This window comes from Miniopterus schreibersii, assembly GCF_964146895.1.
Source record: "Miniopterus schreibersii genome assembly, chromosome: 11".
Lineage (NCBI taxonomy): Eukaryota > Metazoa > Chordata > Mammalia > Chiroptera > Miniopteridae > Miniopterus > Miniopterus schreibersii.
Window position 1 is genome coordinate 65,845,468 of NC_138111.1, and position 12,069 is coordinate 65,857,536.

The window sequence follows — 12,069 nt, forward strand, 5'->3', positions numbered from 1 at the left end:
TGTGCTGAGCCCAGAGAACATCAATGCTGGAGATCACAAAAGCAAAGCTCAAAGTAATTAAATCAAACCCAATGCTTGGGGTCCTTGCTAGAGTATTCCAAACACCGGTCTATATTCAGTCAGTGAATAGTCACCATGAATGCGGCTGACCAAAAGCCCAAGGACCCAGGCTGCAGGCACCATACACAGAGAACATAACCTCCGTATTGCTATGAGGCTCCTGAATAACTCTCCCATACACAGACTATGGGCTTGTCTCTTGGGTTTAAGACTCCTCCTTAAGTTTAATTTCCTCCAACAAAGCATTCATAGGACTGAGCATAGGAAGAGAAGGGACTTCCTGTGGGGAGTAACAATAGTTCTCGAACTGGAGGCTGGGAGGTGAAGGAGCTGGGCAGGTTCTGGTGGAGAGCAGCTCCTCCTCGCTGAGCACCGGCCTTCCCTCACGGGCCCTGGGGTGTCTCTCAGCTGCCCACTCGCCTTGCCCTCATGCCATCCCCACTGAGCCTCTAAGTGTGGTCTCATTTGATCCCTGCTTTATTACTGTGGTTTTTAACACTGTGTGTAGTCGTGCACATACACTCATACACACAAACTATCTGTCCTGTGCACACAGTCGACAACTTCAGGACAGGTGGTGACACCAGTGATACCACCAAATAAACAGGATCCTTCCCGGCTCCTCAAACACTCTCCGACACTGCCTGGGGCTGACTGGCCCAGCGCAAGTCCGCCTTCGCAGACCTTTCCTTAGATTCCCTGAGCGGGAAAGGCGGCCAGCCAAGTCCCGCCCCTCCTAGGGAATGCCGGTGCCAGCCTGGAGCCTGCCCGAATTGTGTGTATTGGGCGTGTTCCTTGGTGTGGGAGAAAATGAAGAGGTGCCCAGCTTGGAGACGATGAGAGTGAGAGGGAAGCGCCGCTTTTCCAGGCAGCGGGCAGGGACCCCCGTACCAGAGCAACGTGGACGGTGAATTCCACGCCGATGCCGACGGATGCGATCAGGATAACCACAGGCACGGCGCTCAGCTTGATTCCGATGAGGCCCATCATGCCAAAGAGCTCGACCGTCATCAAAGCCAGGACCGTCACCTGTTAGAAGGCACAGGGATGAGTGGCTGGGCACAGGCTCACTCAAACAGGGAGAGGTTCAAGTCCCGATGTGGCCCCACTTCAGACCAACAGCGGAGACAAAGACCTGGCACCCAAATACAGCGAAGGCACCGACCTGCAGCAGCTTCCGACAACTGTCTTTACCTTGTAACTCAACAGCTCCCTGCTGGGAAGGGAGACTCTGAGACACTTTGGGCACAGCAGGAAGGCATTACGGCAAAGCTTAGTATGCTACTGCTGCAAATTGTTTTTCCAATATACCTGCTCTAGAAAGCATACCATTTTCAAAACTCCACCAGAGCAATCTATGAAGATTTGCGCAAATAAGAATTCAACACTAGCTACAAATATAATTTAAAACAAGGCATTTCCCTCTGTTTTGATCTTAACCATGCTTCGACCTTGGAACCAAGTTGATACTTTAGTTTTCGGTTGCCTCGCCCTCCATCCTAAAGAATGCAGACAGTATGGGGTGAATGAAAGTTCTTTCACCTAAAAGGAGCTGTGCTTTTGTCTGGAGCCAGGGGACTAAGTGAGGATGACTTGGGAGCAAGTTAAGCAGGAGAAGAGACTTGTTGACCGCCGATGCGGGTCAGGTTACAGCCCCCTTCACTTTGAAAAAACGTGGAGCAACTGGGGTGGACAAAGCCAACAGTTAAATCCAAGGAAAAGCTTTTATTTGCCTTTCATCTGCCTTGTAAAAATTTGCGAGGAGATGGAAAGAAAATCTGTGAGGGAGATTTTGGAGTTTCTTGGGCCAAAGGGGAGAAAATACCAATAAAACAATAAACTTTACAATGGAGGGAAGAGGGGAGAAAAAGCCTCCCTTCTCGGGGGTGGGGCAGTGGGCAGTGGTGATAGGGGAAGGGTAAGTACAATGAAAGTCGCCTTTGCTTTCTTTCAATAAGCTAATGAAAGATGGACAACGTCAATTGCTTAAGGACCACGAAAAGCCCTACAGACTAAACATTTACCTTTTAACATACCTGCTGCACAGACTTACTGTGCAGAAACGAGACCTGGTCTCTTGTTTTTATAATTTTGGCATTTTGAAGTCTGTACCACAGCTCATGGAATTTAAACACTGCCGTGATTTTACTAGGCTCTACATAAAACTTTCTTCAAATCTGAGCATATTATACGTGGAGAAAGGATGCCAAAAAATAGGTGAGCGATACTCATTTACCATTTTTCCCTATGAGTTAAAATATACACACCACATAAAAACCACTCTATTTCTGTACCACTGTCCTACCTTCTCTAACTGTTCTTCTATTTAGCAGAACTGTCCCTGCATTAGGTCTGAAATTATCCCCAAATGGCACTTGAGTTAAAAAAACTCAGTTATGTTTTGAGTGTTTGTATTTCATAGGTGCTCGGAGCTGTTATGGAAAGTGTGCTGAAATAAAGTTTAAAGCTGTAGGCAAAGGGGCCACAGGAGTGAGGCCATTAAAGGCTCTACCTAACCATGAACCTCGCCACCTCTGGCAGAATAAATATAGTATGGATGATGCAATCTCTACCCTCCTCCAGAGGCCCAGACATAAACAAAACTGCCCGGCTGCAGCAAGAGCTATGCTGAAAGGAATCTGACTTCCACAAAGACCCTTAGAATAAACTCACAATGATCCCGGCCGTCCAGGGGTTCAGGAGGAAGACGGCGCACACAAGGAACGTGCAGGCCAGCACCACGCTGATGGACAGCAGGAGCCAGTGGCGGAGGCCGATGTACTGCTCCCAGAAGAGGAAGGGGTAGCCGTTGGGGTAGCTGGAGAGCCCCAGGCTCGTGTAGTTGTTGCAGATGGTCCTGACTTTTTCAATCGCTTCCACGAAGTCTGAGGTGTCATGCAAGCCGTTGAGGTAGAAAGGAAACTGAGCGTACTCGATGGGCTCTGCTGCTGGGACTGGACAGAGAAGGCGAAAGGGAGAGAGCCGTGAGCCGTGGGTAAGGGGCTCCTGGCAATACTGTGAAAGGCAAATGGCTGTGCTCCAGGCATGGACGAGACGTGACAGATTCCCACTGTTGGCCATAACAGATGTGTGTCCCCAAATTCTCCGTGATTACAACTCTGTGAGAAAGCCCACGTACTGTTTCTTTCAATGTCAAGGACAAACAGTACCAATGATAGCCTTCAGCTCTTTAGAATTTCAGTGCTTGGTTAAAAAATTTTAAAGCAATAACCAACCTTTGATTGTTTTTTGGGGGAGCCAGTGATCTGCGTATTTACTTAATCTTTGATTTCAGTGTTGTAGAAGCAGTCGCTTTTGTAATGGGTCTAAGCAACTTAAGAATTCAACTGCGGGACCATTTTTTTGTTCGACTGACACAAGTGAAAATACTAAGTTCAAACTGTTTCACTCAATCACTTATGAGAACAAAATAACCCGAAAGTCATGCTTTACAGAGAAAAATGCTTAACTTTCTTATCCTTTTAGTGCCCTAACACACTTGAGCCTCCATGCTTCCTTTTAATGCAACGCTAAGTCTTCGGCAGCAGGCGAAGAAATCCTCACACAACAAGCATTTAGTGACTGCCGTTGTGTGTTCCAGACCCTTCGGGGTCATTCAGTTGACTTGCTAAACATGATTTGCCCTATTATAATCTCAACTATAAATTTTCATTAAGACAAGCCTTGGCCGCTTGCCACAGGCTCTGGGGTTTAGACACCGGGACGCACAACCCGCCTGCTCTCCAGTCGCCCTTGCAAAGGAACCTGTCTTCTTTCTCCCGTCCTCGCTCCGCTTCATATCCGGGGCGCACGCTACTAATATCTCCAACATAAATGCAAATTAAACCCGTGCGGGGCCACCTTTCGAAGTCGGAGCGGAGAGGTGAGAGGAGGAAGACAGGCTCTTCCGCTGCGGTTTAAACAGCTTTGACAGAGCACAGGTGCTTGGTGGCTCGCAGCAATGGCCCGACTTGCCAAAAATCCCTTCAACACCAGAGTTGACAAAGTTAAGATAAACATATAATCCCCAGTGATAAAACTCTGCAATAGTAAAATAACACTCAACCTGGAGGCGTCCCCGGCTTTCACAGGGAACAGCTGGCAGTGAAGAGCTGTGCCTGGGGGACGTCTTAGAGTTAAAGCTACACACGGAGATTAGAGACCTATTTCTCAACGTGATAGAGCACGGGCTGTATTCTATTACACACCCTCATCTGTCTCCTCGAGTTTTAAAGTAAAAGAAATAGATTGTTCTGCTTGCACTTTTGAACCCTGGGCAGCAGAGGACGAGGGCTGTGCCTGAACTTGGAGGAGCAGGGTAAGGCGGCTCCACAAGCCGCAGGCCCCGGGGGGGGCTACTTACTTCTCAGCCTGGTTTCCGGCATGTAGTCGGCCTTGTCGTGGACCCACTCAGGACGGTGAGGCCGGATGTTGGCCTGGGAGGCGGCGTAAGCCACGGGGTCGTTGCTGACCCATGCGGTCAGGTAGATGTAGAAAGCACTGGGGTTGATGATGCCGTCCGCATCCACCAGGCGCCGCTTCGTCAACTGCACAATGGGAGGAACAGAGCCTTTCGGGAGGAGCTCGAGGGAGAGGACAGGCAGAGCCCTGCACAAGCATCTGCGACAAAGGCTCGAACGCCCAGTTTGCAAGGGTAAAAAAACCCATCGGAACACCGTGGGTTTCTTTCAAAATGCACTGAACAGAGGATGCAAAGCCCGGAGTGTTTATAACACACACACAGTCCTGCAGATGGCCTGGGAATCAACCGAACCAATTAAGTCTGAATGCTAAAAGACTGTCTGCAGCCAAGGCGGAGAATGAACAATCTGGAGAAACATATTTATAGGAGGGGAAGGGGGGAAACCTGGCAAGAATCCCTATACACGTCTGTGCGCAGTTAACCTCTGCTGTTAACACTGAAGGAAATGCCACCCAGTAAATGGAGGAGAGCTATAAAAATACAACAACATCTGTATAAATTTTGCTAACACTAGCCTCCTATGACCTGTGTATTCAAAAAGTGCCCATCGTCAGAAAGTGGAGGGGCCTGGCGCACAGCCGCGGTCTCTCTGGGGAATCTTGTTTCTGAGAGGTGGTCACAAGGAGGGTCCACAGCCTGTGCTGGCCAAATGCTGCGCTCCTCGCAAGTGGGTCTGCGGGGCTTCCCTCAGGTGAAAAACACTGAGAGATATGTATGCACACACACACACACACGCACACGTATATTTGTTTCCTGTTTACTTTAGATTCAGGCCTGGTCCCAATGCTTTCGGTCTTTTTTTAACAAAATGAAAAACCCCAGCGACAGCAGTTAACAGAGAAGGAGTGAAGGAAGAGCGTGGAGGAGAGCGAGAGAACTAAATTTCAGAGATCTGGATTCAATTAATCCACAGGATATGTAACAACTGTATGTCTTCAAGCCGTCTCTGGAATTACATCGAGCCGTTCACGGCCTCCGTGCCCGCGGCGCCCTTTTTCTCCCTCCCAGGCAGAAGAAATGATGTCTGCGTGTGTGAACGGGGGGTGGGGTGGAGGCAATCACTTTTGTCCCATTGTGTCCCTGGTCTCTAAAGCCCTACCCAGCCACCGGGCATTCCCACTATCTCTCAGACAGGCTCCTGTGCCCACATCCTTGTCAAACCTGACAGCATGCTGCATGCAGCCATAAAGAACCGAGTTCACACTCCATAATAAGTCTGAACAATGTACTTTGTAAATCTGTCACCTTTAATGCCAGCAAAAAAGGGGAGACAATAAACAGAGCTGCTGGGAAGATCATTAGCATGACGGTTTTCTGCCTGAAGGTGAAGCCAGTAAGCTACAAAGAGCAGAGGAAACAGATCTGGGAAAGCCAGTAGTAGTGCTGGAGTCATTTGAAATCTGAAGGGTCCAAACACACTCCCCAACACGCCTGAGGAACCAAACGGGATACGCTGGCCCTGGCCAGTTTGGCTCAGTGGTTAGAGCGTCAGCCCGCGGACTGAAGGGTCCTGGGTTCGATCCTGGCCAAGGGCACGTACCTGGGTTGCAGGTTCAATCCCTGGCCCATTCGGGGTATGTGTGGGAGGCAACCAATTGATGTGTCTCTATTACATTGATGTTTCTCTCCCTCTGGAGAAGCAATGGAAAATATCCTTGGGCGAAGAGTAACATAAATGAAAAATAAACACAAAATAAAGTCACAGAGAAGGCACAAATACAGTTGGACTAAGAGGAGTGAGTCTGATTATTTTCCAAGGATTTGCATTTCCATATGTCTTGCTCACGACAGAGCAATCTGTCCTACTTCTCAACGCCTAGAGCCAGGTGACCCAAGGGAATTGGATGCAGCAGATCCTCCCATCCTTCCAGTAACCTCTCTAATCTCCTAACCATCCATCCACCCCAATTTCTGCCCATCCAAGTGACTGCTACCCAACCACTTCAGCCTTTCAAATTGGAATACAATCAGGACCAACGAGGTAACAAATATTAGAATTCAAAGCAAACAGTACAACATAGCACTTCTAACATCGAAAAGAGCCTGCACTGCCTCGACTATATTTTGTTCTCACAACTGCTCTGTAGGCAGGTAATACACTTGTCCCCACTTGACAGATGAGCAAAGTGAGGCTCTCTGGCTGGCCTGTGGCCACACAACCAGCTGGTGCGATGAACGCCTTAGAGCCAACTCAGTGTTCTTCTAGCTCCTGGTGCCTCGTGTCTCCAGAAAGCAAGGCTGGGATAGCAGGTGTGAACCCACCTGACTGATGTCGATGGGCTTATCGCGGCTGCCGGTCTGCACCAGGAGTTTATAGGCAAGGACCCCATCATCTGATCCATTTTTGTAATTGTTCGGCATGATTTTCCCAGTTTCCCAGTCACTGTCGAATGCATCCTGAAGTCCTGGAAAAGGCAAGTGTGTGTAATAGGTTAGAACCCTTCGGCGAACGACCGTGGTCCTGACAGGGCGCTGAGGACGGAGAGCAGGACAGGCCGGGGTGGACATCAACCCAGGACATCCTGTGTTCTCCTTGTGTCTGACTTCAAGTTCACAGGTATTATTAGAGTTTTCATGAGTGAACTTCCGGTTGCTAATAAACATTGCTTTAATGGTGAAAGGGGAAATATTCATTCCTAAAAAAGAAATATACATATTTTACCTTTAAAAATAGTGACTCCTTTTCCTCCATGATCATTTGAAAAGAAAGCCAGAGAGAGACAGAGAGAGAGCCCGAGGAAGGCACAGCGGGCGCATTAACCATTTCATGCCACTGTCTGGGCTGAGCCCCGGGTTCTTCAATACAACCAGAAATTCCACGGGGAGGGGGAGCCGCGCATTCGGACTCCCAGCTTCAAACAGCAACTCAGCTGCTCCGAGCTCAGGGTGAGTGAACACGATTCTGTCAATTTGTTCCATCTGTTCGACTTGTGGAGCTAATACAAGCTGTGGGATCGGCTGCCAGGTTGTGTAAAGATCACAGCCAACACCTATTCACTCTCCACTGCTCTCTTCCTCTTTGCCACCCTTCCTCGGGAGAGGGGGTGTGGGGCAGGGAGGAGGCAGGGAGCCGGGCGCGCGTGTGTGTGCAGGGAAATACCTCACAGGGTAAATTTGGATCAGATTGAGAACAGGAAGCCACAGGCCAATACAAGGGGGCTCTGTGAGAACAGATGACAAACCGCAAGCCCAGGGAGGGGAAGGAAAGAGCGGCCTGGGCCTGGGGGATGGGCGAGCCCACCAGCCCACCACACACAGCTGCGCTTGGCCTCTGTAATCAAAACCATCATTACAGACCTGACGGTCTGGCTACAGCTGTAAAGAGATAAGCGTGTTGGAAGAGAAAACAGGGCCCTGGTGACCCGGCCTGGGGTCTGGGCCATCCCGGTGTGCACACACTCTCCTCTGACACCCCCACCCCCTTTCCATTTCCCTGCTCCCCCCAAATCACCTCCCAAGTAGAGCTCCAAGCCCCAGCAGCGCAGGAAACCACATCTTTTGAACACGCTGTACGTGCACGGGTTAGACGGAGCCAGTAAGAAGAAGGGTCTATTTCAGTTCACAACACGCTCTGAGCGGCTTCAAAGACACCCCCCAAAAAGGGGGCTCCATTAGTGACCAAAATGGTTAAGCTCCTGGGGTTTGAAGTGGGGGGAGGGGGAGCGCAGGACCCTGCCTCAGTCTGTCTCTCTTTAACTACACCTTCCTTCCGACATTGCTGTGGGCGTTGTTTTTACACGAACAGCTTGGGATGGGACCGTGGGCTCAGTGGTGACAGAGGCCCCGTCAGCGGCGAGGATGGAGGAGTGGCCGGCAGCGGGACCGCGGCGGCAGGCTCCCAACGCTCACACACACTGTTTTTCATGGCAAGGCACACACGCAACCTGCACTGAGCAGATGTTATTTTATTACCTAAAGCCTTTTTTTCTGGTTTTGAAGAAAGTAAACAGGAGAGGAAAAACAACCCCACGCTTCCCCCCTAGAAAGAGGTCTGATCTGTTTTCCTCACCATAACAGAACTGTCACCCCTTTAACCCACTCCCCCTTGACCTATTAATCCTATTAATGCCTGCAACAACCTCATGAGATGGCCCTATTAGTACCACTTCATAGATGAGGAAACTGAGGCTTGGGAAGGTAAAACTACTTGAGAAAGGCCACCAGCAGGGAAGTGTTGGAGCTAAGCTTTGGACCCAGCAGCCTGATTCCAGAGTTGGCTTGAACCATGGATGCTCTAAATTGCCCCGAATACACTGTGGTGCCAGGAAGGATGTGCTGAAAACACAAACAAGATCAGCAGAGTTAACGTGGGCACCAACATCTGGTGGAGAGCGGATATCAAAACTAAGTGTAGCTCAAAGATACTCATGCACGAAGAATCCTGGGACACCCTAGAGGGAAGCAAAGGAGGAAAAACCTGATTTGGGGAGGTCCACCCTGCTGGCAACTCAGTTCAACTCATCAGCCATGCTGCTGGCCCCCACCTGGCATCCACTCCACTTGGGATAGAGAGATGGACAAGAAACAGTCACTGACTTTACAGGAAAGTCGGGTCCTTATAATTAGTATGTTATTTTCTGACTAATTACCAAAAGCTCAAGTAACAGTGGTTGGCCTAAGTGCACCCACAATCCATGATTCTGGACACAAAACAAAAAACACTTGTTTCCACTGCCCCTTGGACATTTTACATCCATGTAAAGTTTACTTTACATGAAAAGTTTTAGCTGAAACTGTTCTCATTTTAAATATTTTGTACTGATTACTTCCTGGTGAAAAGTTCTGAGCTAATGATCCCAATTGCCGATTTTTCTTTGATATGGGACTCTACAAAGAAAACATTAATTTAAGTTTTATTTGTATAATTCAGTGTGAAGTATCAACAAACACCATTTGTATATGATGCACACTGCGGTTTTTATCTCCATCTTCTTTGCATGAATGTTTAAAGATGGCACATGGGACAATTTCTGCATTGCTATTTTATATTTTTATGAATTCACCTTTCCCCAACTTGAAATATTGATAAAGACCAGTGGGATGACATGGTTTTCAATGATAATTCCATTAACAACCAATGAGGGTTCCATCACTTAACCACACAAAATGTTTGGAAGGAAAGCTGATTCAAGGATACCTCTTACTTGCAGGAACTGTTCAAAGACCAAATCAACCACCCGAAAGGCCTGAAGTACCTCTAGGGAGCCAACGGGCCTGTAGCTGACCGTTCTGTATACAGGACTCAGCTGGACACCCTGATAGTCGGATGCAGTTAGTTCTAAGGTTCCCTGGGACCCCGACTTGGGGGCATTAAATGGATCTCACGGGGTCTAGGTGGGTGCGGCTCACTTAGCAATCAAAACATGATTCAAATGCACTTTTAGAAAAGATTCTCAAGTCCCACTGCTTTAGGTCTTTAAAGGTATGAAAGAACAGAAATCATTTACAATATGCTATAAAAAGATTATCCCTCTGCCCTGCCTGGAGACAATACCTCCGCCCCTTCCCAAACTTGACCTAACATGCCACATTGAGCACCCGAAGGAACAGCCGGAGACACTGAAATCAATTCTACAACACTCTTCCTTGACCAGATACTGGCAGCCACTGCAGATCTCTTTGTCCTCTGCGGTTATTTGCGTGTCTTTGGCCAATGGGAGGTGGGGGAAATGAAAAGCAGGGAAGCCTTCAACTGTCTTGGTCCTGTTTTGACTCATTAACCAAAAATCAGCCCTTCCCAAACTACTGTGGAAAATGGGACTAGAAACAAGCTCAAATTAATCTCAAGAGCATGTAAAAAAAATGATATTAATATCATATAGTTTCCTCTGCCTTCCTCAAAAAAAGAGGTCAAATCTGGTATACATGTAATGAACAAAATTCTAGGAACACAAGTCAAAGCCAGAAACCGTACTGAACCATTTTCAACTAAACTCAAGTTGTTTAGCATTTCATGCAAACTCAGGGGGAAACTGGCTGCTTACTCTTTACATACAAGTATACTGACTAAAAACCAAAAAAGGCACTTAAATCTGTGTTTAAACACATCTAATTAAGTGGGAAATGAAGACAATCATTTGGATAATTTAAGCCAAAAAGTGTTGGAGGCCATAATTATTTGGGTATTTCAGTAACAGCATTTTTGCTTGAATTGTGTGGATAATTATCCTGATTCTCCACCTCACTTTCCATGTGTCAACACAGAATAAATGAACAGATGTTCTTGGAATCACTGAATACATTCATTCACATTCAGTCAGCAGTTAGGAGCAAATTTAGATCTTTTTTCCCTCCAGTTGACAACTATTTCCTAGAGATGTTTCTAAGAACAAGGTAAGAAGCTATAAAAGGCATGTTAAAGCAGAATTTGATTCTTTTTGAAATACTGTGAGATGTGATTAAGTGTTTATTTATAAGTTTACTTCATGGCATTTTATGCTAAATCAAAAGATGGTCAAAATATAGAACTTTAAATTATATTCACCAAGGACGCAAAATCTCTGGTGTAGCAAGCTATAATTTGGCAGGGAGTCAGCCTAGAAGTTCCATCAACACTCTGTTTTCACTTGGTCACCCAAATGACCTCCCCCCCCCCCAAAAAGAACACTAGAGGTAGCCAGCTCCAGTTTATAACTTACTTTCCCATCTAATGGGCACTCATAAATTCTTACAGAAGTTCCTGAGTCACCCAACGAACTGTTCTCATTGTTTTATAGGTAAAAGCGGGCTTTGGGAGGCCGCCCCAGAAACAGTCTACATAAGAATTTTAAGCAACACCTAGAAGTCAATGAAACATGTCAGTGTTACATTAAAATCTAACACTTCAATAAAGTGAACAGAAGGAACTTGTGGGAGCTGAACACACCCAAGACCCAAGGCTGAGAGAGGATCCCCAGCAGCCCCTACCTTGCAGCCAGTCTCTGAAGTAGTGCAGCCACATTTTGGGAAGCTGTTTATTTTCTTCCAACATGACATACTTCACGTTGCTGAAGCTCTTGTGCAGGTCGTAAAGCAAGTGCTGGATATTCGGGTAGTCTGCCTTCTGGGTGACGATATACATGTTGTAGAAGGAAAAGTACTTGAACTGCGCAGCAATAAAGTCATACTCTCTGGTTTCCCGAGGCACAATGTCTGTCAGGTCCAGCCCATCGCGCACTCGGGTGGTCCCATAAAGGCTGACCCCCAGCAAGCCCAGGAAGAGGAAGATCACCACGACCTGCAACAGAGTGAAGAGGCATGAGGTCAGACCCAAGGGACGTACCTGACTCTACAGCGACAAAGAAGCTGTGTGGCTTACGCCTCCCTTCTGCCATCCCACTGGCCCTGACGTAGCATGTAGGGGGTCGTTTTCCCAGAGGGAGAAACATAGACTCATAATAACCACATTTTAAAACCACCTCATGAAGAGTAAAATGTTTAAAATGTGAGGAGTTCATCTAAATTCACCCCTGCAGGAGATGAGCTCATGGAAATGGCCCCGTGTTGTCACTGGACCGGCTACCCAGGCGGCCTGAAACCTGCCACAC

General features: G+C 47.7%; 1 protein-coding gene across 4 annotated transcripts in view; it reads right to left on the minus strand.

Annotated features, from left to right (window-relative positions):
- PTCH1 (patched 1) overlaps positions 1-12,069 on the minus strand; it is a 68,775-nt gene that overhangs the window by 11,808 nt on the left and 44,898 nt on the right. For all 4 annotated transcript variants that reach the window (XM_081150540.1, XM_081150537.1, XM_081150538.1 and 1 more), the window contains 5 exons: positions 11,450-11,759; positions 6,806-6,948; positions 4,424-4,607; positions 2,734-3,014; positions 952-1,089 (listed from right to left, as the gene is read on the minus strand). In XM_081150540.1, coding sequence (XP_081006666.1) covers positions 952-1,089; positions 2,734-3,014; positions 4,424-4,607; positions 6,806-6,948; positions 11,450-11,759 — 1,056 coding nt within the window. The remainder of the gene's footprint in view (positions 1-951; positions 1,090-2,733; positions 3,015-4,423; positions 4,608-6,805; positions 6,949-11,449; positions 11,760-12,069) is intronic.